This window comes from Danio rerio, chromosome 6 (assembly GCF_049306965.1).
Source record: "Danio rerio strain Tuebingen ecotype United States chromosome 6, GRCz12tu, whole genome shotgun sequence".
NCBI lineage: Eukaryota > Metazoa > Chordata > Actinopteri > Cypriniformes > Danionidae > Danio > Danio rerio.
Window position 1 is genome coordinate 42,192,501 of NC_133181.1, and position 26,697 is coordinate 42,219,197.

At 37.5% G+C, this 26,697-nt stretch overlaps 2 protein-coding genes across 15 annotated transcripts in view; both read right to left on the reverse strand.

Annotated features, from left to right (window-relative positions):
- Window positions 1–17,962, reverse strand: part of larp4ab (La ribonucleoprotein 4Ab) — a 26,713-nt gene extending 8,751 nt beyond the window's left edge. For 2 of the 14 annotated variants that reach the window (XM_073954381.1, XM_021474119.3), the window contains exons 1-11: window positions 17,558–17,962; window positions 9,767–9,908; window positions 8,485–8,598; window positions 8,309–8,399; window positions 6,125–6,261; window positions 5,906–6,009; window positions 5,432–5,542; window positions 4,104–4,157; window positions 3,214–3,411; window positions 1,561–1,664; window positions 963–1,004 (exon numbers count right to left, since the gene is read on the reverse strand). In XM_073954381.1, coding sequence (XP_073810482.1) covers window positions 963–1,004; window positions 1,561–1,664; window positions 3,214–3,411; window positions 4,104–4,157; window positions 5,432–5,542; window positions 5,906–6,009; window positions 6,125–6,261; window positions 8,309–8,399; window positions 8,485–8,598; window positions 9,767–9,908; window positions 17,558–17,662 — 1,202 coding nt within the window. In that variant the 5' untranslated portion in view covers window positions 17,663–17,962. Of the gene's footprint in view, window positions 1–962; window positions 1,005–1,556; window positions 1,665–3,213; window positions 3,412–4,103; window positions 4,158–5,431; window positions 5,543–5,905; window positions 6,010–6,124; window positions 6,262–8,308; window positions 8,400–8,484; window positions 8,602–9,766; window positions 9,909–12,363; window positions 12,532–17,557 lie in introns of those variants that run through there. The other 12 variants (XM_021474120.3, XM_021474118.3, XM_073954386.1 and 9 more) reach the window with 7 other exon arrangements.
- Window positions 17,963–20,534: 2,572 nt separating this feature from the next.
- Window positions 20,535–25,486, reverse strand: pfdn5 (prefoldin 5). Its single transcript, NM_001111195.1, is given in 6 exon segments — window positions 20,535–21,199; window positions 23,769–23,874; window positions 23,959–24,033; window positions 24,166–24,197; window positions 24,274–24,376; window positions 25,415–25,486. Coding segments are annotated over 6 exon segments (462 nt in total). The 5' UTR covers window positions 25,481–25,486; the 3' UTR covers window positions 20,535–21,119.
- Window positions 25,487–26,697: the final 1,211 nt, after the last annotated feature.

Genomic DNA, 26,697 nt, shown 5'->3' on the forward strand with positions numbered 1-26,697 from the left:
GAGCTCTTTTGAACAAGAAAAACTCAAAAGAATCTAATTTTTAGCTGGATTTGACTTAACATTAGTTTGCTCTAATTTTATTTGAAGTATACAGAGACCTTTAAAGAGTACAAATTATGATTGACAAACTTTTTACCTAGTAAAACAAAAAAAAGACCTATTTTACCTAGTGCAAATATTCAGTTTCATTTGCCACCATTAGATGTACAAGCGATAGGCAAACCAGTCTTCATATCAATTTAGCAGTCCAATCTGCTGAGCAGCCTAACCGTGAAGGACATCCATACTAAGATGCTCAAGGAGTGTCATTTTTGTAAAAGCAATAATAAAATGGTGTAAAATATTTGGCAAATATTTAGTCCCCATTAAGTATCGTATAGTTCCTTTAAAATTAATGTATTAAAAAAAAAAGTCATGTATATTAAAGCTTTTATTTTATTAATTCAATTTAAAAACTCCCGCTCTAAATTTGTATAGTGCTTTACCGATGAGATTAAAAAAAAAAAAAAAAAAAAAAAAAAAAGTCACATAGCATGTACTTTAAGATAATATCAGGAAACTCTTACAGACAGAGAAACAGACGATGCATGCAAGGACAGGATTACATGACAGATCTGATGACAATGCACTGACAATCATAAACTGAAGGAATCATGCGTCAAGATGCAGCTTTTAGCCGAGTCATGATGGCCAATCACTATGAGGCTCTTACTCATGATTGAATAACACTAAAATGCAGTTGTTTACAGAAGTGATACAGCTCATTTTTCAGGTATTCAATTAAAAACTTTAGATTTGCATAAAAATAAATGAATATACATTTAAACATTTACAAATTTGTAATCTGCATTTTGATGTAATCTCAAAGCATTTTGCATAGCACAGCTTTAGGATGAACATGCACAAGATGACCATTTAACACAGGGAAAGAAAACGCTTCAGTAAAATCAGAGGAGATCTACCTGAAAGCATTGATTACGTTCTTTCTGGAATAAAGTGGAAGTCTAGAAAATGAAAGTAACAGTCAATCTGACTCCACTCCCTTAAACTCCCACTTTCTGCACATGAGGTTCATATGCAAATAATCCACAATATTACAAACAATAAAAAAAGACATTAACTTAAAGTGAGACATAACTGCAATTGGTTTAAAAGTGTGTTATTAGTCTATAGCTTTTAACAAACAAACAAAATAAATTAGAGTATTAATCAATTTTAGAAAAATCATTTTGCTCTTTAGGTCATCATGGAGAAGGTCAAAACTATAGCTCATGTGGCAGAACAGTGCACTAGGAATACCAAGGCCATGAAAAGCAAAACACTAAGCTTGAATACACATTGGTTGAAAACGTAATAACAACAACAACAACAAAAAAAAAACAAAAAAAAATTTGCACACCAAGATAAAATCTGAACTGAAGACCATCATAGTCAAACATTGATGCAACAAACGCTTTAATCAAACCTCTGTCAAACAAACACAATGTTATACTTCGGGCAGAAAGAGACCAGTATAAGCACAAACAGAAGTTGTTAAAAACACAGTTTTTGGGATCTTACCGGTTGCGGGGGTAGTTGCGTGTAAGGCTGATTGGAGAAGTGCCAGTTTTGTAGTTTCCTGCTGTGCCAAAGCCATTAACAAATGTGCTATTGGGAAATGGAGCCTGTGAGCGGAATTAACAGCAGGGATTAACACACATCCTCAAACTACTACAAATCATCTTCAATTCACATTTTTGTGCCGCAAATCAAAAAGCACCTCTTTACATTAATGTGCTATGCTAAATGATGCAAATAACCATTGGCATGGCAACCATTCAGAAAGCTGATCAGCCTGCAATCACAATCCTGATTAAATTCTCAGAGAGCCACTGTGACTCCATCAGCTCACACATTCAGCCGCCATGACTGCCATTCCAACTCTAAATAAAAGCTTAATGAAAAACGATGAGCAGTCGGAGGTTACGGCTATAATTGCTGACCATTAAAATGTCTTTTTGTCATTCAACAAGTGACCCTCAGATCTCATAATCTTAACGCTCACTGGGACAGGAGTGATAGAGACTTCAAGGAAAGAGAGGAGAAAGACAGAAAAATAAAAGAAAAAAGTGAGAATTCCTAAAAAAGCATCTGATCACTCCATGCGTCCCTCTACGCGCTTAGTTTGTCATCACTGGGTCAATACAACTAAATCCGCTTTTATAAACATCACATTTCTTTGTACACAGCTTCATGATACAAGTTAATTCAGTTAAATTAAAACTTGCTTGCGAATTCATCTGGCACTTTCATTTACATGGGACACCAATACCCAGCTTTGATGATAAAGATAATACTGATTAAGAGTCTGACATGTAAACAGCGATTTTTAATTACTTTAAAAGGATCACGCGAGTCCCGAAACGGTTTTTCTTTCCGTTCGCCATGCGGTATCAAATTCTATTAAAACATCCTGAAAGGAAATATGCTGAATGAGAGTGAACTGCTAAACTGCTGTTAAGTCTAAATATAAAAAAATTAAAAACCGAAATTGCATGAAACTCTGAAGGAAACACAAGATAGCCTGGTGATGCCCCATTAATTGTATTATACCAGGGGTCACCAATCTCAGTCCTGGAGGGCCGGTATCTCTGCAGGGTTTAGCTCCAACTTGCTTCAACACACCTGCCTGGATGTTTCAAGTATACCTAGTAAGACCTTGATTGGCTTGTTCAGGTGTGTTTGATTAGGGTTGGAGCTAAAATTTGCAGGACACCGGCCCTCCAGGAACAAGTTTGGTGACCACTGTTTTATACTGAAACTTTCCTTCTAAAAGCACGTCTGTGGTCTTATCCATATTTCTTTGCACGTTAAACACACGCAGGGCTGGCAAAAGCTGAACTGGCGCTCTAGGCAAACAGCAATCACACCGTTTTATACGTATGGAAGGCCAAGGACCGTGAGAGAGGGGGTGGGTGTAGCGGATGAATGTGAGGACCAGGAGGTTCACTCACTATTTTGCTGCCCAAGGCAGCCGCCTAGGTCACCTCTATGGCCTTGAACACACGTCGGCCACAAGAAACAAACAAAAAAAAAAAAAACTGCAGCTGCATTTTTTGCGTTAATTTAACACGTTAAATATTCCAAATTAATCACTAATGCACTAATTTTGACAGCCCAAATAAGTTGCCAGTCCTAGGATAGGCAATATAATCAACATTTTAAAGTTCTCACCAGTGGCGTTTCAAAGTATGGGGTGGGTGAAGGCGTCCACGTCTGGGGCAGTAGGCTATATAGCGGGTACTGCTGTGGAGGCTGGTACACCTGCTGCAGGTAAACTGGAGACGAGTACTGTGATGGACTCGAGTAAACCCCAGAGTCTGCCCCAAAACCATTCTTAGCGAAGAACGTGTTAATGGCCTTGATGCGAGCCTACCATAACAAAAACAAAAAGGAGACATTCATTTAGCGTACAACATTATAAATGTCCTTCGTTAGCTATAGAATGATGCACTTGTAAAAACAGGTCATAAATGAAAAATCAGTATCTGTATTAAGTGATCTCAATTTCTGAGCAGACTGAAACAGAAGCAAAGAAAAAATGAAACCCCACATAATCATTACTGTATTAAATATGCACCAATCTTTTAGCAAGACAGTTAAGATTAGACTCCCGTCATGTGTTTAAATATTTACGAATGTGGGCTGCACAATAGGGACATTTTGTTGTACAAATAAACAGTCTATGAAAAAAAGCATGCTTTGTGGATTACATAATCCCATACACTGTATACAGGGGTCTTACATAATAACTGATCACAGTTTGGTTGACAAAACGGGTCAGTACATCAGAGAATGCGGTTAATACTCGCACAATAAGTATGGCTGTTTTGCTTTTATTGAATGGAGAGAAAGAAAAAAGTGGACATTTACATATCCATTCATGATAACGGCCAAAAATATCCACAGGTTGACAAATTAATCAGTCTCAAACTAAAGACACAGAGCTAGTGGTCAAGGTGACACGAGTGGTGTTTGAATTGTCAGCTAGTCACGTACTCATCCACGGTGCTTAAATTACAGCTGACCTTACAACAGAGACGGCGACACAAATGTACACTCACCATAATTGGTTTGCCCTGAAAGGTTTTGACTTCCTCACGCAAGTATCTGTAAGCCTGTGAAATAATGTGACATGAGTCAATCCGTTTATTAAACCAGGCACAATGCAAAAACACTTTACATACCATTTAAGCAACAAAAGCTGAGCAAAGAAACACTAGCTAAGACTAGAGAAGCAGTAATGAGAGACTGATCAGTAGGGCCAGACGGAATCTGCAGACGTTTTTCGCCATTTCTGCGGAATTATTTTGGGAGTATCATAACTAAAACCTTCATATATGAAATAAAAAAATATATATATTTTTAACTTGTAATTAATGTTTAAAATGCAAATCCAATTAGATTCACTTTATTTGGTAAATAAAGCAAGTTCGTCATATATCTCTACTGAAAGACAGAAAATATTGTATTGCATTGTACATAAATTAGATGAACACTCACATTAGTCAATAAGATTACTAAAATTTAAAAAACTGAATAAATATAGATTTACACACATTTACTCAAGTAAATAAACAGAATTAATGATGGGCTAAAAATCTGCGGAATTCCGTGCGCGCAGATTCCGGTTGGGCCTACTGATCAATAATCATATGCCCTAGCTTTAGATAAAAAATAAAAATAAAAAAGACAGCCAATCATTAACTGCTAAAGCCATAACATCACTGCATTTCTGTTTGTAATCAAAACAGTTTTGAGACGCAGGTAGGACTTAACAAGAACCAGAATGAATAGCTGGTTTGAAGTAATTAAATTGGTAGGTATTTTAAGATTTTATGGTTTAATTAGATAAGACTGGTCTAACAAGCCGAAAATAGCTGTCCAGAGTTGATACAGCAGAAAAGTAAACAGTTTTTCATTAAACTCTGGTATACAGCAGCATATTAGAGAAATGTTGTGGCAACTATAATAATTACAACAAGTCATTATACTACAAAGTATCTTGTGTTCCACAAAAGAAATATCTGGAAGTGATTGAAGGTGATTAAATAATTGTTAAATTGGATAAATACTCAGACTTTTAAATAGAGTATTAATATTATTATAATTCATGTAGGGATCAATACAACTTAGAGTCCTCCAATTAGTTTTAGCTAATGACCACAATTTTTTAAAAACATACAACAAACAGAAAATTAAGACTTTATAAACAATCATAAGCAATGGCACTGGAAAATTATGGCACATTAATTAGGCTGAAAATGTGTTAAACATCCTTCAAACAATGCTAAACAATCATGAAATAACCCTCATGCTTGTAAGACTAACCAATCATTTACACATGTATTACATGAGCAAGGCTTTTTGATAGTGTGTTTGTCAAGAATACCTGCTGAGCATCGGTGTCAGACTGGAATGTTATGTACCAGTTGTTATTGTGTGCAAATTCCACGCTGATGACCTGCGGACACTTTTCGCTTTTAAACAGAGCCTCCACCTCCTGACAGACACAAAAAAATAAAAATAAAAATCAATAAGGCATAGAAAACAAACGAGATACAACTACTGACAAACAGGACAGATATCCCTCAGATCTCATAATCTCACGGTCATTAGGTCAAAATCCACTGTACTGAGAGAGAGAGAGAGAGAGAGAGAAAGAGAGAGAGAGAGAGAGGAAGATAAAGAAATTAGCAGAGCATTAACAGATAAAATAAAAGTTAGAGAGAGAAAATGAAATCTCTGCAGCAGCAATGGTTCTGGGTCCTTCCAAGCGCGATACTGATCATCATCGGGGTGACCACAGTAATCATTCCTAACTTCTAACAAATGTAGTGATAAAATGACCAAAGAGCATGCTCACCTCTACAGGGGTGGTCTCTGGGACCTCTCTGAGGATGATGATGCAACGCTTGTGGTTTGGCCGTACCTTCTCACCCTTCTCATCTACCTGCACCATAGGAGATGCTGAAAAGAACAGAAAAGCAGTAAAATAAAAATTTGTATGAATGTATAGTTAAAAAAAAAAAAAAAATCTATCAACATTCTCAAATGGTGGCCAGTTGTCATCTTTTTCTTTTACCTCGCAACACCTCAAGTATCAAGTCCATATCAGTAGTCAGCAGTTTCACATCCTCCATGCTCGCAATGGTCCAAATAGGGACAAACTGATCACTGTCCATTTGAGATATCAGGTAAAGATCCTTGGAAAGATTCTCTCTGTGGGGGAAAAAACAGATTTGAACAGAAATATTACTTAATACATTACAGTAATGTACATTTAATAACATGGCACACAAAACAGTGTATGCAAGAAACCTCTAAATAACTTAATGCATATTAAGAGTATATAGGGAAAATTAAAATTTCCCACTTCGCTATCTAAAGCTTACATTACCCACATATTCCATTAACAGAAAGCAATTGCTCTGAACAGGGCTATGCGATTAATCGAAATGGAATCTCAATTTGAAACATTGCGATTAGCTAGAGACTGCAATATAAAATGTATACAATTTAATTTCCCCCACCAAGAGCATATGTGTGACTGCCATCTTTGTGTAAAAGTCTTACAAGCCAATTGAGTGAGCACACTTTCATTCTGCTCAATTAGAATTGCTCTGAAAATCCCGCTGAAAACTATGCTGAACACCCATAATAAATGACAAACAGGAAGGAACGAGTAAGATGGCATCTGACACTTTAGTAGTATTAATAGACTAATATCAAAGAAAGACACGCTGGTAATACGGGAGTATTAGTAAGTATTAGTACTAAGTCACAGAAACCAAACAAAACCAGGTAATTTGTAAGAGCTGTTACAGCACGAGAAAATAAAACAGTCAGCACTTAAAAGCACCACAGACAGATATGGATGAGCCTAAAAATAAAATAAATAAAAAGGTCAAAGTATTGCCAGTGACATTCAATCTAGTAGCAACAGCAAAGTACAATTTTAGAGTTGTTTGCCAATACAAGTTACTCTAAGTTCCCTTTTTTAACCAACACTTGCTGCATTTTAGCAGTTAGAAGCTACAACACAGATTAAGGTGAAGCTTGAATACAAAATTTAACTGTTAATCAAATTAATAAATTTAATTTGAAATTAAATTAATTAAAATCAAATATAAACATTTTTTTAAAAACACAATTAGATATTTTCCCTAAAATCGCAATGCTAGCTGTGAATATCATCATGCAACTAACTCGCCAATGTTCCCATATGCAAATAAACAGACTAGCAAACCAACTCAAACTCCTGTTCTGCAAAGTTTAGCTCCAACTCCAATTAGAAAGACCTGAACCAACTAATAAAGCTCTTACTAGGCATACTCCAAACCAAAGCCTATTAAAAAAAGCCTGAAATTATTAGCCTAAAAAAATAATAATAATAAAAGCATAACGGCTATAACTGATGCTGCCTCTATAACAATATGCAGGAAAAGAAGACCAAAATCCACCATGTGAAGCAAGTCTTGTTCAATCACGTGACCAAAGTAGTGCTACAGTTTTTCCCAATGGCAAGTAACGGGCATTATCTCCCCATAGTAAAAAAACCTCTGCTTTAAAAAAACAAAAAAACAAAATTGGTTTCTTGCAGGTAGGTCGCTGGACCTCTAGTACTAAGTTTGGTGGTTACCCCTGTCCTAATTTAAGCTGCTTACACACAACCTTAAGCTACACACACAACCAGTAAAGCAATTAAGTAAAAGCCTGTATAATTTAGTTTCAGTTTGACTGATTTTTTATTGCAAATTGACATTTGTTTGGAGTGAGTCAGGTAATAAATGCTTTAGTTGGTGCACTGTGTCATGTGAAGTGGAAGTTATTTAAACAGCAATGAGATCCTTTGCATCAAATAGCAGACGCACAGAAGCTCCCGTGTAATTGTCATTAGCCTACCGTCTTTTAGCTGTTCTAGCCAAAATAGTGAAGTGCTCCTTTAACATGCATACATACATATATACACAAATAAATTGAATGATCTGATCAATTATAAATTAAACATTACATTGCATCGGCTCATTATAGGCAATCACAAATTCTGTGGATAAGTTCAATCAGATACTCCACAAAATCACTTTGAATACAACAGGTCCATTATGACATCGCATGTAATTGCTGAATGAGATTTGTTTTTTCCCAGGCAATAGTAAATATGCACTGCTCAATTGTTCAGGTGATTAATTTCCATTCAGGAAAAAAAAGTGCTTGCGTAACATGAGGGAGCAGGTGTGTGCATGTCTGCTCATAGAGCGAGCATTACCTCGAGAAACAAAATTCCAGCTGCTTCTTCAGCGACTCCTTAAGACTCTCCTCGGACAGTGCAGGCGGCTCCTCAAGCGTCTCACCCTCCACTGAGTGACACAAAACACATCTCAATGACAACGAGCCAGCAAGCAGCATTGATGGATTTAAACAGACAGTGGGTGTGTAGCAAACCTGGTTCGTAAAGTGGGTAAGCCAGTTCTACTGACTCAATGCCATTTATCAGGCCGGTCTCCATAGCAGGGACCGACTCAGAGTCACCATAGCCAACACTATACTCCTTGAAACCTTCGGAGGAAGAACAACAAACAGTACATGAGTGTAAAGGCAATCAATTAATTAAATAAATTAGATAGGCCATGCAACCCTCAGATCTCATAATCTCACAGTCATTAGGTCAGACCCACTCCACTGCGAGACAAAGCAAGAAATGTACAGAGAATCAGAGAGTGAGATGGAGAAAAAGAAGAATGAATTGAGTTTGATGTAGAGGAGAAATGAGGATGAAGGATCTCTACAGTTAGAATGGTTCTGGGTCCTTCCAAGCGCGATACTGATCATCACTGGGAGCCAACAAACTTTAACGCCATGCTCTAAATGGATGTTGAAGCCATTTTATGAGGTTTTAATTAATCTTAAAACCAGATAAACATTAACATTCATATACTAAAAATTTGGGGAGGAATGATGTGTGAACTTGGAGGTGTTTGAGTTGATGAAAATATTATATGGCATTTTCTGTGTTTATGGAAACTAAATTTAAGAGATAATTTAGCCAAAAAGAAAAAGAAATTTGCTCCTGCTTTGCTTGTTCCATACCAGCTTGAGATTTGTTTTTTTCTTAATTGAACACAATAGGGAAGATATTGAAAAATGTAACCTGTATCCTTTGACTTCTATAGTATTCGTAATTCCTACTATGAAAATCAATAGCTACAGGTCTTCAATATTCATCAAAAATCTCTTTTTGGGTTTAACATAAAATTCAAATTGGTATGAAGCAAGCAGAGGGTGAATAAATGACCATTTTCATCTTTGGCAGAACTATCCCCTTAATCTAGTTGGATTACATGGACAGAAAATTAAACAAATAGATATTGTTCATGTACCTGCATGTCATGTGATCATCCATAACATCAGAACATGTTAAATATACATAAAACGAACATCTCGTGGTACAATTCATATCAATATTTTTTTACATAAAAGCAGCATGGCGACAAAAAAAGTTGTTAAGAAATCCATTTATGGAATATGAGAACCACTGCAATTTTACTCTTGTCATGGATGAATCAAAATCTACCATGCAACTTATGAATTAGCCACCAGATACAATGAGCTAGTGTAAGAAATAAGTTCTAAATGGCATTGATTCTCAGTGTGGTACGTTGGAGAAGATAAACTTTACACATTCTTCAATCAAAAGACTAAACAAATGGCTAATCAGCGCACATACCCTCCATCTCCTCAGTGGAGACATGATCCGCTTGTGGCCAATGGCATGTCTCTGTGGCTGCCTCTGGAGCCTGGCTGGTTGGTGCAGACACTTCCTGCCACACTTTAGCATTGGGATTCAGACCAGCCCCCTTGGTGGTCACCTTGAAAACAAGGTTAAACAGAAATTAACAATGTTAACATTACTGTGATGTGAAAATCTTGCTGCAAAAATGGTTTAATAGTCAAACTGGTGTTAAGGCTAATAACTAGTACCTTGCTGGTCATTTAACAAGCCAAATGAACAGCCATTTATTGTGGAATAACCTTATTACAAGTCATGTGGAATAATTAACGTAGCAGCATATCAACGTATTTGGGCGTTGGTGTATTAGGCAAATAGTTATCCACCTAGTTTGACAATGTAGTGGGAGGGTGACCAAAACAAAACAATAAGCAAGAAACCAATCCTTAGAAACTTGCAACTGAAATTAATTTACTTTGTCAAGGACTTCTGTGTTTTTCTTGAAAATCTTGCCTTAACATTGCTCTGAATTTAATGTATTAATCTACAACCTCTGTATGAATCAGCAGCAGTATTTACCCTCAGAAGACCCATTGCAGCAGTTGTTAAAAAGTAAATCACATGCTTCATTTACTCCAAATTATCATAGCAACATTTGTAATGGGAGATAAATCCTGTCAAAGCTTTGCAAAAAACAGCAGGGGATTACTGACAAATGCCAACAAATTTGTTTATTCAGGGTGTATCAGACGCAATTTTATACTTTATATTCTTGGAAAATTAAAACATGAGGGATGACAAGATTATGAATTGTTGATTAGTTTGCTTGGTATATGGATTGGAATGATTAGTTGTCAAAAAAGGTGATTAACTGTTGGTTCTTCGTGTTACTTGGTGAGAGGATTTTGTATTAAAACTTGAAACATAAGCAGGCAGGTAAGATAATAAATCCTATAAAAATTACAAAAAGTAAAACTGAGGTGGGTAGCTCAGCAATAATGCCTCGCATAAACACTGAATCCTGTGAGTCAAAAGTACAAGACAAATAACTGCTATTAATAATAACTGAATGTCCGTAAACCTAAAACATATTAGAATTTTACAAGATTAGAGGTTCCATGTGCTTTAATAGAAGATAGCATCAAGCCTTTAGCTTGCACCCTGATAATTTGCTTAATTGAATGGCAAAATGTGAATGAAAATGTGCATGCATAATTATCAGGGGTCTCAAATTAAGATTGCATCAAATAACCAAAATCAAACAATTATTCAATAACCATGACATGATCTTGCAATAACGAGACAAATGCAGTAAAACAAGGGACTGCGAGTCTCTTTAACATTCACATAGTGAGACACATACTCTACAAATTCTTTAATAAGGGATAAATAGGTGACAACGCTTACGCTTTATTTCCACTTTGTTCATTACTAGAAAGGGCTGAAATCAAAAAGGTAAAAAAAAAAAAAAAAAAAAAACTATACAAACTGAATCAAATGCATTCCCTTGCACCTTGCGGGAATTCAGTGAAATGTAAAAATATGCCAGGATGGCAAAGAGCTGGCATAACCATCCTAACTGACAAAGAAAGGGCATACTTCACTGTAATATTACAGAACTGAAACAACAACAACAACAAAACAACTTAACGTTAGCAAAACCCTCCAAATGGCCATTTGCATTTTTACTGAGGTAAGTGGAATCATTTACAATGAGAGGAAACTGAAAAACATCGCGTCAGAACTTGATATAAAAAAATGTGACGCTATTAAAGTGTCGCATGACACGCCGAGTCCCGAAACAGCTTCAAACTGGCTAAAAAGTGATATCTGCCATCTAAACAAACGAAAATGTTACAGCCACAAACTTAGCGAAGGTCGTCTGAAGAGCACCAACAGCACGGGACAGGCAAGGGCAACAACTTTTGACACCCTTCAAGAGTTTGAAACGCACAACTTTGTAACATTTACTCCACACTACTGCACCAGATCCGGGATGAAGCTCATTCACAAGATCTATTACTCACCCTGCGCGACACTCCATGCACCGAGGCAGGAGGTTTTAAATAGTCGGCCTTTCACCCATTTAATCTGATTAGCCTCTCTGATAAACCAGAGCGAGAGTTCAGGCCAAAGAGCTACAAACCTGCATCTAAAACACAGCCTGGTTAACCTGACTAGCGCTTTATTGGATTTGAACAGGCTGAAGTTATTTTTAAAATAAAAGCTGATGCAATTTGTGGATACCTTGAGTATTAAACGTAGTCAGTAGTTGTGAAGATTAGCTTTAAAAGTTCCGCAATTTGCGCCAATGAGAGAGGCTGGCTAAATAGCTAGCATTTGTTGCGCGCACGTGGATCATTCGAAGTCGACGGTCAGTTCGCGTTCACATAAACAAGGTCTCACACAGCGGCTCAACTATTCGTCTTATGTCACTGGATTCACAGCAATAATAAACAACTCTGAGCTCAATACAAAATCTCAACAACCTCATTTAACGTTACTTGTCGACTCGTGGCAGGCGCCATCGAGTTGGATCTGTGCCGCAGCTGTGAGGAACCTTCGCGGTCTCCAAAATGACCTCGTTAACTCACCTCCACAAACAACAGCATGATCCTCTCCCCCGACAACGCTTTCACTCGCTAGGTACTTTATAAGTGAATTAATCTAGCTCAAGACAACGGGCTCCGTATTCCACGTCGTTCCGTTTAAAGCAAAAGTACAAGTTCACAACCAAAGCGTTTCGCGGCCACTCATCGTCTGCATCAACCGCTGTGCGTAAGCACAGACACGGTGCTTAACGAGTCTGATTGGTCTTTCCTTTGCTTCTTTTGTGATCACATGCGGCGGCACGCTTTGAATATTACCCGCCTACTATTATATGATAGGTGTGTTCTGAAATACGTCACAATGAAGCTCCGTTTGATTGGAGCAGGCTCACGTCTGTCAAACCTATGTTCAAATTACCGGAACTGCAACCTCTGCCATCAAGATCACTGCTGAGCACGTGGCGACAGCTGAAACAAATGCCGAACACGCCTGATAAAAATGAATGAATGAGTGTTGAAATACGTACAATGTCTTTTAAATCCTGCATGCCGACGCAATAAAATGGCCTTTTAAAACGGATTAGTGCGTGTTATTATATGACACAGCATCTAATGTCGTTGTCACGATGCATCGAGTAGCACAGGAACGCCCAATACAGATCATGCACAATGTGGCAGCCAGGTCTCAGTGCATTTGTCCACTGTTCAAGAGTCAATGCAAAAAAAACAGAATGAAATCCTCAAAAACTTTTCTAGAGCTGTTTGATAAATGAGATGTGGTGGTAAGTCAGGCACAAAAATAAATAAATGTGTCATTTTGCTCAAAACAATATTAGATGAAAAATCCTTAAATCATATTTTCTACAAACAGAATTGTATTTTTTAGGCATCCTGGCATCCCACTTGTCACAAACCAGCTTGAATAGTTTTTATCCTGAATCCATGGGGAGAAAATTGTAATATTATTTCTCATATGAGTTGTTGTCAATCTTTAAAAATGGGGGCCTCAAATTACTTTATATAAATTACACAAAAGAAGCGCTAAAATAAGATTATACACTCACTGGTCATGTTATTAGCAGGGCCGGATTAACCAATGGGCATTATGGGCACAGGCCCAGGGGCCCGTTCGCACTAGGGGCCCCTGCGAGGGGGGAGAAAAAAAAGGACAATTTCGGAGTGTCTTTTTTTCGCTAATTGCAAATAGCGCGTCTAGTTGGAATAAGCTTTTCAGGGTTTACGCCCGTCGATGCTTGATTGATAGAGACAAGAAGAGTGAAGAGCCATTAAACATTACAGCCGCAGTGGCGCACTTGTAACGCGCACAGGTTCATCTTTTGGCGCGATAAATTATAAACTCGGTTCGAATCCACCATCAGCTGAACTCGTGCTACTTTTTTTCTCCCCATTACATATCAGATTGGAAATATATTTATTTTTATCAGGAAGAAAACATTTTTTAAAAATAATGTAAATGTGATATAAAGTCACAAGTGTCTCGTGGGTATTAAATAATGTTTAGCCTTATTGTAGGTTCCTCCCTCTCTGCAAAAACTATATTGCTCAGACAACTGTATTTCCTCTGAGCAAAAAAATCGCGATAGCACATTAATATTATTATTATATTTAAACTGCCTTTTTTTCTTTAACTAAACAGAATGCTGTAATTGGTCAAGCGCTGAAACGTCAGTTTTGTAATAACCCGCACTAAACTGAGCGGACTGTAGTATAACGTTATATCTGTCATAGATCAAAAATGAGTGGACAAGTGTATTTAGCAAACGCGAGAGAAAGAAGAGAGGAGGCATCTTCATTGAGGCATTTTCCATACACACCATCTTTAAACAGACCTATGATAAGGAGAATGAGGGTACAGAAGACATTATGGTAACTTTAAATGATGAGAAGCTAGCATTAACCAGGCGAGGAGGCTAACGGCAGCGCAGCGCGGACTGGATTCATCGTGTGAGAGACAGACAGAAAAGGAGAGAGAGAGGGAGAGAGAGAGAGAAAGGCCCAGAAGAGGAGAGAGACGGGAGAGAAGAGGTATAGTGTGTGTGATTTCGGATACTTTTAGGTTTATAATCAAGTCTTCTTCACGAGAAGAGTGGAGAAAATACAGGGAGAGAAGGAGAGAGACAGTAAATCAGTGTTTGTATTATGAAAGACTCAGATTGATAGAACTCAGATTCATAGAACTGGATTGGAGAAGCATTGTGCGTTATATGCCATGGCAATAATATGCTTTATAAGTTTGTAAAAGCAATACATTAAAATACCATATACATACACACACATATATATATATATATATATATATATATATATATATATATATATATATATATATATATATATATATATATATATATATATATATATAGTTTTATTAATATTTTTATTCAATGCTTTGAAAAATAAGTTAAATCTTTGTAGACTATAAATACATATGTACTATATAGCATTTATTTAAATTTGTGGGCAACAAATTATAGATTAATTTTATTTAAAAATTATTACATTATTCTTATTTTTTAAATTCAACTATAGGGGTGGTAGGGGGCCTTACAAGACAATGTGCCCAGGGGCCCCTGAGTTCTTAATCCGGGCCTGGTTATTAGGTACACCTGTTCAACTGCTCTTTAATGCAAAATTCTAATCAGTCAATCATATAACAGTAGCTCAATGCATTTAGGTTTGTAGACATGGTCAAGACTATCTGCCGCAGTTCAAACCAAGCATCAGAATGTGGAAGAAATGTGATTAAAGTGACTTTGAACATGGCATGGTTGTTGGTGCCAGATGGCCTGGTCTAAGTATTTCAGGGATTTTCACGCACAACCATCTCTAGAGTTTACAGAGAATGGTCTGGAAAAAGAGAAAATATAGAGTAAGCAAAATGCGCAAATGCTTTGTTGATGCCAAAGGTAGGAGGAGAATGGCCAGACCCAGCTGGTTCGAGCTGATAGAAAGGCAACAGTAACTCAAATAACCACTCGTAACAACTGAGGTATGCAAAAGAGCATCTCTGAACACAACACATCAAACCTTGAGGTGGATGGGCTAAAGCACCTAAAGACCACACCTGGTGTCACTCCTGTCAGCTAAGAACAAGAAACTGAGGCTACAATTTGCACAGGCTCATCAAAATTGGACAACAAAATATTGGAAAAACGTTGCCAGGACTGATGAGTCTTGATTTCTGCTGCGACATTTGGATGGTAGGGTCAGAATTTGGCATCAACAACATGAAAGCATGGATCCATCCTGCCTTGATTTAACAGTTGAGGCTGGTGGTGGTGTAATGGTGTGGGGGATATTTTCATGCCACACTTTGCGTCCATTAGTAGCAATTGAGCATTGTTAATGCCACAGCCTACCCAAGTATTGTTGCTGACCATGTCTATCCCGTTTTGACTACAGTGTACCCATCTTCTGATGGCTACTGCCAGCAGGATAACGCACTATGTCATAACGGACGAATCATCTCAGACTGCTTTCTTGAACATGATAATGAGTTCACTGTGCTTAAAGTGGCCTCCACAGTCACCAAAGCTCAATCCAATAGAGCACCTTTGGGATGTGGTGGAATGGGAGATTTGCATCATGAGTGTGCAGCCGACAAATCTACAGCAACTGTGTAATGCTACCATGTCAAAATGGACCAAAACTGAGCAATATTTCCAGTACCTTGGCTAGTTGAATCTATACCATGAAGAATTAAGAAAGTTCTGCTCAGTACTAGTAAGGTGTACATAATAAAGTGGCCATATACACATAAAAATTAATTTAGTCCTGAAATAAACTAATAAAAAATATAAAACTGGAGGGTCATTTTCATTCTGAATATATAAATGTTCTTTTTTTACAATTATTTATATGGTGTACAAATTCTGAGTTCAATACAGTTTAAAAAAAAAACTTTATATTGTAAATCACAAGCAGTGAATGTTATAAGCAATAAATCTATCAAATTGTATCCCACTACTGTAAGGATACAGAATTGTACATACTGTATTAGAAAGATGTTGGCATAATGCTAAAATAAAGAGAGAGAGCACCCTGCAGAAGAAGCTTGGCACAGAAACTGGAATCAAACCTGAATATGCAAGTTTCATTTTGGTGCGAGTCCAGATCTGACACCAACCACCAATGTAGCACAATGGCACAGAGGTACAATTTGAACACCATGGTCGCATGAATATGATAATCCAATATACTGTATGTGATCTTCATAAGGAAAATTCTTAAGGAAAATTCTTAAATAAACATCAATTTAAATGACCAAGGTTTGACCTAATAATATAACAGTACAAAGTTAAGACAACCTAATCATTTAGTACAACAACAAACGACCCCTAGCATCCTTTATAGAGGCACATAGAATCCGGGTAAATCTATAACAGCACAACGTTCCTGATGAACCAGACATGTTCAAAGTACAAGAGAGTTATCATTTGTTTGATCTGTTAACTAAAAAAGAAAAACACCCACAAAACTCGACTGGCTGTTAAACTACATTTACTTGTGTGAGAACAATCCAATAAATGTAATTGTAACCGCTGGGATATAATAATACTTATTATACTCTTTAAATGTCTTATTGCTTTAGTCTTATTGCTCCAGTGAATGATTGCCAAACTACAGCAAGAAGCAGTTAATTTTTAATAAGTAAAGTTAGATGTGGCCCAAAGCAGGCTGTCAGGTGATCTCGACATATTTGAATTAACATCCAAACTACGTTAACCTACTTGCAATAAAACATTTGTCAACCAAACATGTGTCACGCGCGTCAGAGTTATGAAAACATTACAGTATCGAGCTCCGCTGGCTAGAATATGAGCACGTGCTTTGTAATTTATGCGCACACGAAGCCAACAGATTTAAAGTATGTTGCCTAGTAATGTCGACTTAACGGTCTCTGACCTAAAGCCGGCTAGCCAGACGTGGCTAATACTCAACTAAGCGGTTATTAAGCTGAACGACTTCGATAAATCGATACCTTTGCTTAGGAACTAATCTACAGGGCACCGAGCGAGGACACATAATGTTAACGTTAGCTTTTCAACATAATACAAGTAAACAGAGGTGCCGAACGGTTCGATAAAAGACAGTCTGGGTAGTTAAAACTCGTTTGTCATAATTATGAGTGTTCAGTTCTACGGGAAAAGTTAACGTTATGTTTAGGGGGAGGGTTCAAGGGGGTTGTGCCGATTCAGCACCACAGGCCTGAGCTCACCATGCCGCCGTGCTTCTCGCCGGTTTTCTCCTCTTGATCTCGGACGACTGATCCCGGCTCGACCTCCGCCTTCTGTTGCGCTTGGCCGCTGCTCTCCGAAGTCATCGGCCGCCTCTAGCTCTGCACCGGCCGGTCACTCTCCCTCTCTCTCCGCGATCTCCTCGCCCGCTCCTCTCGCCGGTTGAACGCAACAAGCACTTGCTCTAGCTAGTTAGGACAGGTTGCTCTTACCGTTTCAGAAAGTAAATGAAAAAGAAAACGGGGCCGCGCTAATAACACGAACGTCCGCGAATGTATCTCCAGAAGGGGTCTGCTTCATTCCCTAATTAGCCTTAAAGGAGATCAGCGAACGTTTCTGACAGAAGGCAGAAATTCACACACCGCCACCGTCCCGACAGACAATGCGACCACCCCCTCCATGGCGCTCGCTCTTCCCTGGCAACAGCGCTCAACACGCGTCGCGCCCGCATAGCAACCAGCAGGCGCCCTCGCCGCATAGCGACAGACGCTCCGAGAATCTGCAGCCGGGCAACAGCGAACATGACACAGCGAATCATCCGCGGGCCAAACACAGATCATCATCGCCGTCCACAGATCATGATGAAACAGCAAATAATTCACACAGAACAACAACAGACGACCATGACACAGAATCATCCACAGACGATAATAACACAGAATCATCCACAGACGATCATGACACAAATCATCGACATCCACAGACCATTCATAGACGACAATGGCAGAGCAACATCAACAGACCACAGATGATGATGACACAGCAAATCATCCACAGATCATCATGACACAGCAAATCATCGACACAGACCATCCACAGACCGTCATGACAAATCAAATCATCCACAGACCATCATGAAACATGAAATCATCCAAAAATTATTATGAGACAGCGAATCACCCATAAACATCCACAGAGACCATCATAACACAGCAAATCATCTTCACAGACCAACCACAGAAGACCATGTCACAGGATCATCTACCGACCATCCATAAACATACTGTATGATCACGACACAGCAAATGATACAGACCATCATAACACAGTAAATCATCGACACAAAATGTAGGGATGGTTTGCAGTTTGACCTAATGAATGATCAGTCTGATAGATGAAGAAGAGCCGGAGTCAGAGATTTGAATAAATCAAGTATCTTTAAGATAGTTTGCAGTTTCATCAGCAGAAGCCAGCTTCAACTAGATTTATTTATTTAAATCTCTGAGTCCCGCTCTTCTTCATCTACCAGACTGGTCATTCATTAGGTCAAACTGTAAACCATCCCTACAAGACCATTCATAGATGATAATGGAACAGAGAAACACCCACAGACCACCCACAGATGATGATGACACATCAAATCATTCACAGACCATCATGACACAGGAAATCATCCAAAATTTATTGTGACAGCGAATCATCCATAAACATCCACAGAGACCATCAAAACACAGCAAATTATCTTCACAGACCCACAGACAACCATGAGCCATGACACAGAATCATCTACAGACCAACCAATATAATACATAACATACTATATAATCACGTCACAAAGAATCATACAGACCATCATAACACAGCCAATCTTCGACACACACAGACCATTCATAGACGATCATGACACAGAGAATTATCCACAGACCATTATAACACAGCAAATGATTGACACAGATTATTTATAGCCTATCATGACAGAGAATTATCAATAGACGATCATGACACAGCGAATCATCCACTGATTATCATGACACAGAGAATCATCAAAAAATTATGACACAGCGAATCATTCACAAACCATCGAAAGACATCCTGGGATTTTTAATGACCACAGAGATTCAGGACCTTGGTTAAACATCTCATCCAAAAGATGGCGCTAACTGAACAGTATCGAGTCCCCGTCACTATACTGGGGCATTAGGATCCACACAGGATGCAGGTTGGGCACTCCCTGCTGGCCTCACTAACACTACTTCCGGCATCAACCTAGCTTTGCCATGTGGTCTCCCATCCAAGTACTGACCTGGCGCAGCCCTTAGCTTCAGTGGGCGACCATGTGAGAGTTGCAGAAAGCTAGCTGCCGGCTAATGACACAGAATCATCCACAGACAATCATGACACAGAATCATCCACAGACAATCATGACACAGAATCATCCAGACGGTCATGACGAGGGTATCACCTACAGACGATCATGACACAGAGAATTATCCACAGACAATCCTGATGAGGGGATCATCTACAGACGATCATGACACAGAAAATTATCTGCAGACGATCCTGATGAGAAGATCATCTACAGACGATCCTGACGAGGGGATCATCTACAGACGATAATGACACAGAGAATCATTCATAGACAATCATGACGGCAGACGGTAGATTTTTCTGATGAATCATCTGTTGAACAGCATCCCAATCATTACAAATACTGCAGAAGACCCATTGGAACCTGCATGGACCCAAGATTCTCACAGAAATCAGTCAAGTTTGGTGAAGGAAAAATCATGATTTGGGGTCACATTCAGTATAGGGGCATGCAAGAGATCTGCAGAGTGGATGGCAACATCAACAGCCTGAGGTATCAAGGAATTTGTGCTGCCAATTACATTACAAACCACAGGAGAGGGCTGTGAAAGTTCCTGAAAGCAAAGGTCAAGGTGCTCCAGGATTGGCCTGCCCAGTCACCAAACACGAAAACTATTGAGCATCTCTAGAGTAAGATGGAGGAGGCATTAAAGATTAATCTAGAGTCTTGATGAACTCTGGGAATCCTGCAAGAACACTTTCTTTGCCATTCCAGATGACTTTATTATTAAGTTATGTGAGTCATTACAGAGATGTATGGATAGTCCATCTATCAATCCATCCATCTATCTATCATATTCTTCATTAAATTATCCTGAAGCTATTTTCAGAAAGAGTTTTCATTTTCATAAGCAACACATCAGTGTCAGATTTTAAATGTCAATTTTTATTGTTTATTTTTTAGCATGGGTGGAAAAATTGTACATAAGCATATTACAGTAGTCATAAAGTTGCTGCTCTCTGTAACACTGACCAGTAACTCATCTGCTTGGGACAACAAATCAAGCCATTCTTGATATCAATTTTTCATTATTTTGCTTGAGAATTTGGGTGCACTTTTAGCCCAGCAAGAACATTTTTAACAGGTTTCATGTGTAAATATTTGCTGCATTTAAAACAATCCATGCCAAGTGTTTACCACAAAGCTACATTGTGCCACAAAGTAAATCTCCTCCAAAGACATTAATCCCAGTGAAGGGAGGTTTTGTGGATACAGCCATCGGCCGTGCCCAATGCTCCATTTCTTCACTATACATGAGAAGAAAAACATGGCACAGAAAAAAAGAATATTTGTTTAAAGTAGACAAAGTGCTGGACTTTATTCTCCCCCAACGAGATGTGAACAACATGTTGACATCAGAGCAGCAGTTCTCCATTTCAAGAGATCAGAAAGGATCCATCTGAATGTTGAAGGCTTGGGATCTATATTTTCTGCCATGCTTCTTTTAACCGTCTTTAGGCTTTGGTGGTGCCAGACTGTGATGCCTGTTGACTGTGTAGTTGCTGAAGTTTCATATTCATCACTTCCACAACAGCTGTAAGGAAGCAGATCAAAGCATTGTTTGATGAATAACCCTGTACTAAAAACAGAAATGTTGGTAGATCAATTTTTGTACACATGAATCTGTGAGAAAAGCTGAAAATGCATGCTGTAGTTTACACAAAGACAATAACTGTATCACCATAACACATCACATGTGTTTATTTTTTGTTAAAACCAGAGTCAGACTCTCAGAGTCTGAGAGTGACTGTACATCATGTCTTATTTACCAAAATAGGCATGAAATATATTGAAATGAGCAGAAATTAAAGAAACACTCCACAGCTTTGGACAGAAGCTCATTTAACAACTCTCACAGAGAAGAACAGTTGAGTTTTACTCCAAAATCAAACAAAAAGTGCTCAGGGGTAGCTTCAATAATGTGTCAGTGCTCTTTTGGTAAGGGATTCATCAGAATAAACGGTTGTTAATGTGTTTCGTCAAGCCGTTTAAGGAATAGCCATGTCAATAAAGGCTTTTTAATATTTTTCCCACATTTTTCGAGTGCCTTGGACTGGTTTTTACAGTTGAGTTTTACTATTTTTGAATCCATTCAGTCGATCTCCGCATCTAGCGGAAGCACTTTTAGCTTAGCTTAGCATAAATAATTGATTTGGATTAGATCAATAGTATCTCGCTCAAAAAAAAAAAAATTTTTTTTTTTTTTTCCAATGGACCCTTTTAACATTTCAGCTTTCTCAGTATAAGTTGTCATCATAGTTGGGTAAACCTAGGCCCAATCCCACAAGATTTCAAGATTGACAACAGAAGAGTCAATCTTGAAACTGGAAAATTATCTAAAGGCTCCTAAAATAAGCTAAAGGGCTCCTGCCAGTTTGGCAGAATTGATTAAAAATGGTCAAACTCAACTCTAGGGGAGCTGTAAAGTAAATTTGTTTCCAAAACAAAAGTGGAGTGAAAACAGCACAGCTAAGCTGCTATAAAAAATTATCACAGAATAAACTGGTCAATAAGAATCTTGTTTACTACACAGCAACAATTGTACATGGAAATAGGCCTGTCACGATATCTATTTTTTGTTGTATGATTTATTGTACCAAAATATATTGCAATAAACAATATTTTTGTCATTTTAAGGCCATTTTATGCCACTCACTATATAATGAACACAACAGATTTTATGTAATATTTTAGTAACAGAGGCTATAATATCTGCTACCAGGGGTCCGTTCTTCGTACATGGATTACTTAATAAGCTGGATTTGGTTATTGGCGATTTGACATGATCCAGGATTGTTTAGTTCTTCAAAACTCATCTGAGACTTGTTGTCATAGCAACAGTTCTGGTAGGTCAAACCTGCTAGGGAGCAGGCTCATTTGATATAAACAGGATTAGATCTGGTTAGTTTAAGCAAAGATAATACTTTAAGTATGTACCAAATGCTGATATTTTCTTACAGTAGTTTTATACACTTGGAAAAATAGTAAATATATATATATTTCAACTATAAGTTACTATAATTTAAGAAATATATAGATAAATAAAACTTATGCAATCTGCACTCCGAAATAAGTACAAAGACTGCCACCTGGTGGTTCAAAGAGAAAATGTATTGATATGAACTTTTTAAATACAATGCAAATGCACAATATTCAACTTTTTTAAAAAAAGGATACTGATTTATGCAGTCATGCACATGTTGTGATCGCCAATATGCCGGTGATATGTTGCTTCACAAAAGTTGCAGACACCTTCACCTTTATCAAAATGCTTTTTTGATGGAAAATTAATTCATACAGTTATTCCTTACTCCAATTAAAAAAAACTTGAGTAGGCCTAAGCTACTATAATAAAGAAAATCTTCTCTAAATGTAGAACTAAATACATTGATATGCTTTAAAATACATAATGAATACTCTTGACACATGAAAGTGTTAAGCCTGCAGCTCACAACAAACCGTTTACTGCTTGTTTGATGTAATTTTGCTCACATGGATAATTGAATATTATTCAGATGATGTCATTACGCTGCTGTGCCGTCAGCCAATCGTTGCATTGCTGATCATGATTTCGAGGATCGATGGATCTGTCCTTCACAACACATGCAGCGATCTCAGATCAGTTTATCCAGACATTCTAATCGGATTCGCAAACTTGTTTGAAGAACCAAATTAGCCAGAGATCAGTTATCAAGATGAAAAGATCCAGGATCTGCCAAATCATCTTATATCATTTAAGCGAGGTACGAAGAACGGACCCCAGATCTATTTTCAGTTGTTAGACACCCACATGAAAATATACGACAGTAATCTATAGTAAATAAAATTGTGATTTTTAACCATACTGACATCTCCAATAGATAGAGATGTTGCACAAACACCTAAAATATTGCCAGAATTGGTCTTTATGTATGTGTGATTTATATTGCATCACCAAAAATGATTGAGGTCATGTCCATGTGTTGTACGCTCAGTCGTTATATTGATTATTGTGACAGGCTTACTTGAAAATAGTGAAAAAAGAAATACAATAAAAATGTACTGTATTTTTATCAGCTATGGTGAACATAAGAAACATGTTTTTCAAAAGACAAGAAAATCACCTTGTTTCATGGCATATTTTTCTTGAAGAGCAGGCTGAATCTTTTCAATTTGTTTAGTAAGGAAGTCGATTTTGCGTTTAAAGAACTCTTTGCCGTCCTCTACATTCTGAAAAGACAGAAAAGGCAATGTGATTTACTCAGTTTTGACATTTTTACATATACTAAAACTACTAGACTGATTCTTACTCACCTTCTCCACAAAATAACCTGTTCCCACATCCACTAACACATGATCCACATCATGCAGCTTTCCAGGTACATACATCTACATGACTGAGGTTAAGGGAATAACGGACCACTGCAAATTAATTACACACACATCAAACTGTCTGTGTGACTTTCTTATGTGGCATAAATCAATCAGAACTCATTTATAACTCAGCTGTTTAGAGGATACAGAACTGGTGAGAGGGACGAGTAGTTCTTTACCTGAGAGAAAAAGTAAAAAAAAATTAGCAAACGTCAGATTTAGCTAAAAACGTCATAAAAGAGTTTTAAAAGTCACCTTCATTGCTCTTGTTAAGCACATTCAAACTGTCTTTGGCCTCCACATATTTTGTTTGGACGACTTTCAGCTGAGCTATAGACGATGACAGGAACTCTGTTTCCTAGAAAACACATTTTTAAGCAATTTATACAAAATAACGTGTAAATCTACCTTGAGATGTCCCTTTTTGGTGTCTCAAAGTAAATTAACATTATTGCATTTATATTCACAGAAAGCACACTGAACGCAAGCAAAGTGTTAACTTAAATGTTTCAAATAACTTTTGTAAAAATAAAATCAAAAAATGAGTGAAAATCTATCAAATAATTAACAATAATAATAATTTAGGAAATAATGTCAGGGTAATTCAGAGCAACATATATATTTATTTAAAAATGGGAAAAACATAGTACTTATTCTGTACTAGGTATGGGGCGATAACTGTTTGCAAGGTAAACCGGCAAGGTTTGGAATAGTCAAGGTTTTAAACCTTAAAAGTAAAAATTAGTAAAATAAAGGGTTTGAAGGATAGTGACAAATTATGCATGTTTAAAAAAAGAAAAATAATTAGAATTTGGGAGCTACAGTTCAACCTTTAAATAGTTAAATGCCATCAAAATAATCTTGGTCTAAAAATATGGCTGCCCAGAATTTTTAATATATATAAACTATTGTTATGACATTTTTGTTGGGGTCTTCTGTAAAATACAGTAAAATAAATATGACGGTCAAAATAAAACAGATAATCAGGACACATGTAAACTTCAAAAGTTTACTCACAGAAAAACAAAATTAGTCTTTTAAATTAATCTTATACAGATTATAGACTTGGTACCAAAATATATTTCAAACTGTGAACTCGTTAAAATAAAACCAAGTTGTGTTTAGTGAGAACTGACTGAGACACCATTCACATACAATGCAAGTGAACGTCGATAAAGTCATTCTGCATCTCATTTTCTGTCATACGGAATAAATGCAGCCATGTGGACAATCATAGAGGGCTTTTTTTCCGCATTACCAGCAGCAGCAGCACGCGCACAGACAGCATGACAACCGCAGCCCGTCAGTAAATTAATTCACTGACAGAAAAACAGCAGCACCTGATGCTACTCGGACATACGAAACGATGATGTTTTTTATTTTTAACACAATTTACCTGATCAAGCTGAGTTTTCAAGCCTTCTAATTGTGGAAGAGACAATTCAGTGAGATTCACCGCCATGTTGACAATAAAAGAGGGTGAGGAAAACTTCCGGGTCAAGCGGACGCAACTAAAAGGACTTTTACCATTGATTTTTTTCCATTACACACTACAGTCATTTGTTATACTTTAACAAATAAAACGTCGACTAAATAAACTAACAGTGCATTTATACAGCATGTATTAACATTACCTTAAAAAAAAAGGGAGATGACCAGCTAAAACCAGCTTGACCAGCCTAGCCAAGCTGGGAGTCCAGCCAAAACCAGCTATATCCAGCTTAAACCAGGCTGGGCAAGCTGGTTTTAGTTGGATTTGGCTGGTCATTTTCCAGCCTGACCAGCTAAGACCAGGCTGGAAATGGCTGGAAACTAGCCTGGAAATGGCCAAAACCCCTCTAAAACCAGGCTGGTCAACTGATTTTTCAGTAGGGAATGTATTTGATTAGTATGTAAACATGAGTAAATCCTTATTAATCAATTAACAAACTATTCATTGTCAATGCATGTGGTGCACAAATTTCAACTATTTTAAGCCTCATTGTTAAGTATTAGAATAGGTTTGTATTTCAGTAGACATTGAACACTAAAAATACACACCAGTTAAAAAGTGAAGAAAATGTACACAGCTCAAATCCTTATAAAGCTCATGGGCATTCATTAATGTTTGTGTGTGTATGTGTGTGTTTGCCTTTATGTGTTTGGTATTGTCCTGAGTTTTCTCCAACAGGAGTAGTGTGTATTTTACAAAAGCAGAAAATCTCATCTGAAACACTAACTCATGACAGGAAGTCCGTAACACTTGTTTAAATTAATATTTCATTTTTTCAGATTCACCATTAAACCTGGCCGTTCAGCACATAAGAATCACATCAGATCAGGTACGTCAGATATTTGTACGTCTCTGAAAACGCTGTCCCTGACATTTTGAAGACTTATGGGAACACCGATTTCAGTGTTTACAGTCCTTGTTGCCTGTCGGTTTATCCATCAGTCTGCAGTGACAGATGACCAATTCATGTTTTTCCTCCATGTGTACTCCTTTACTAGCACATCCCTCATTTCAGTTAACCCCTGTGTGCTGTTGAGGGTGTTTTCATCCACTCTGGGGTGATTTTGTGTCTTCATTTGGTCAACTTTTTCTGTTTCAACTAGCAGAACGACTTTGGCGACAAATTTAATTTTGACACGTTTTTGGAAAATGCTTTGACATTTTTAAAGAACTTAACGATACACTCT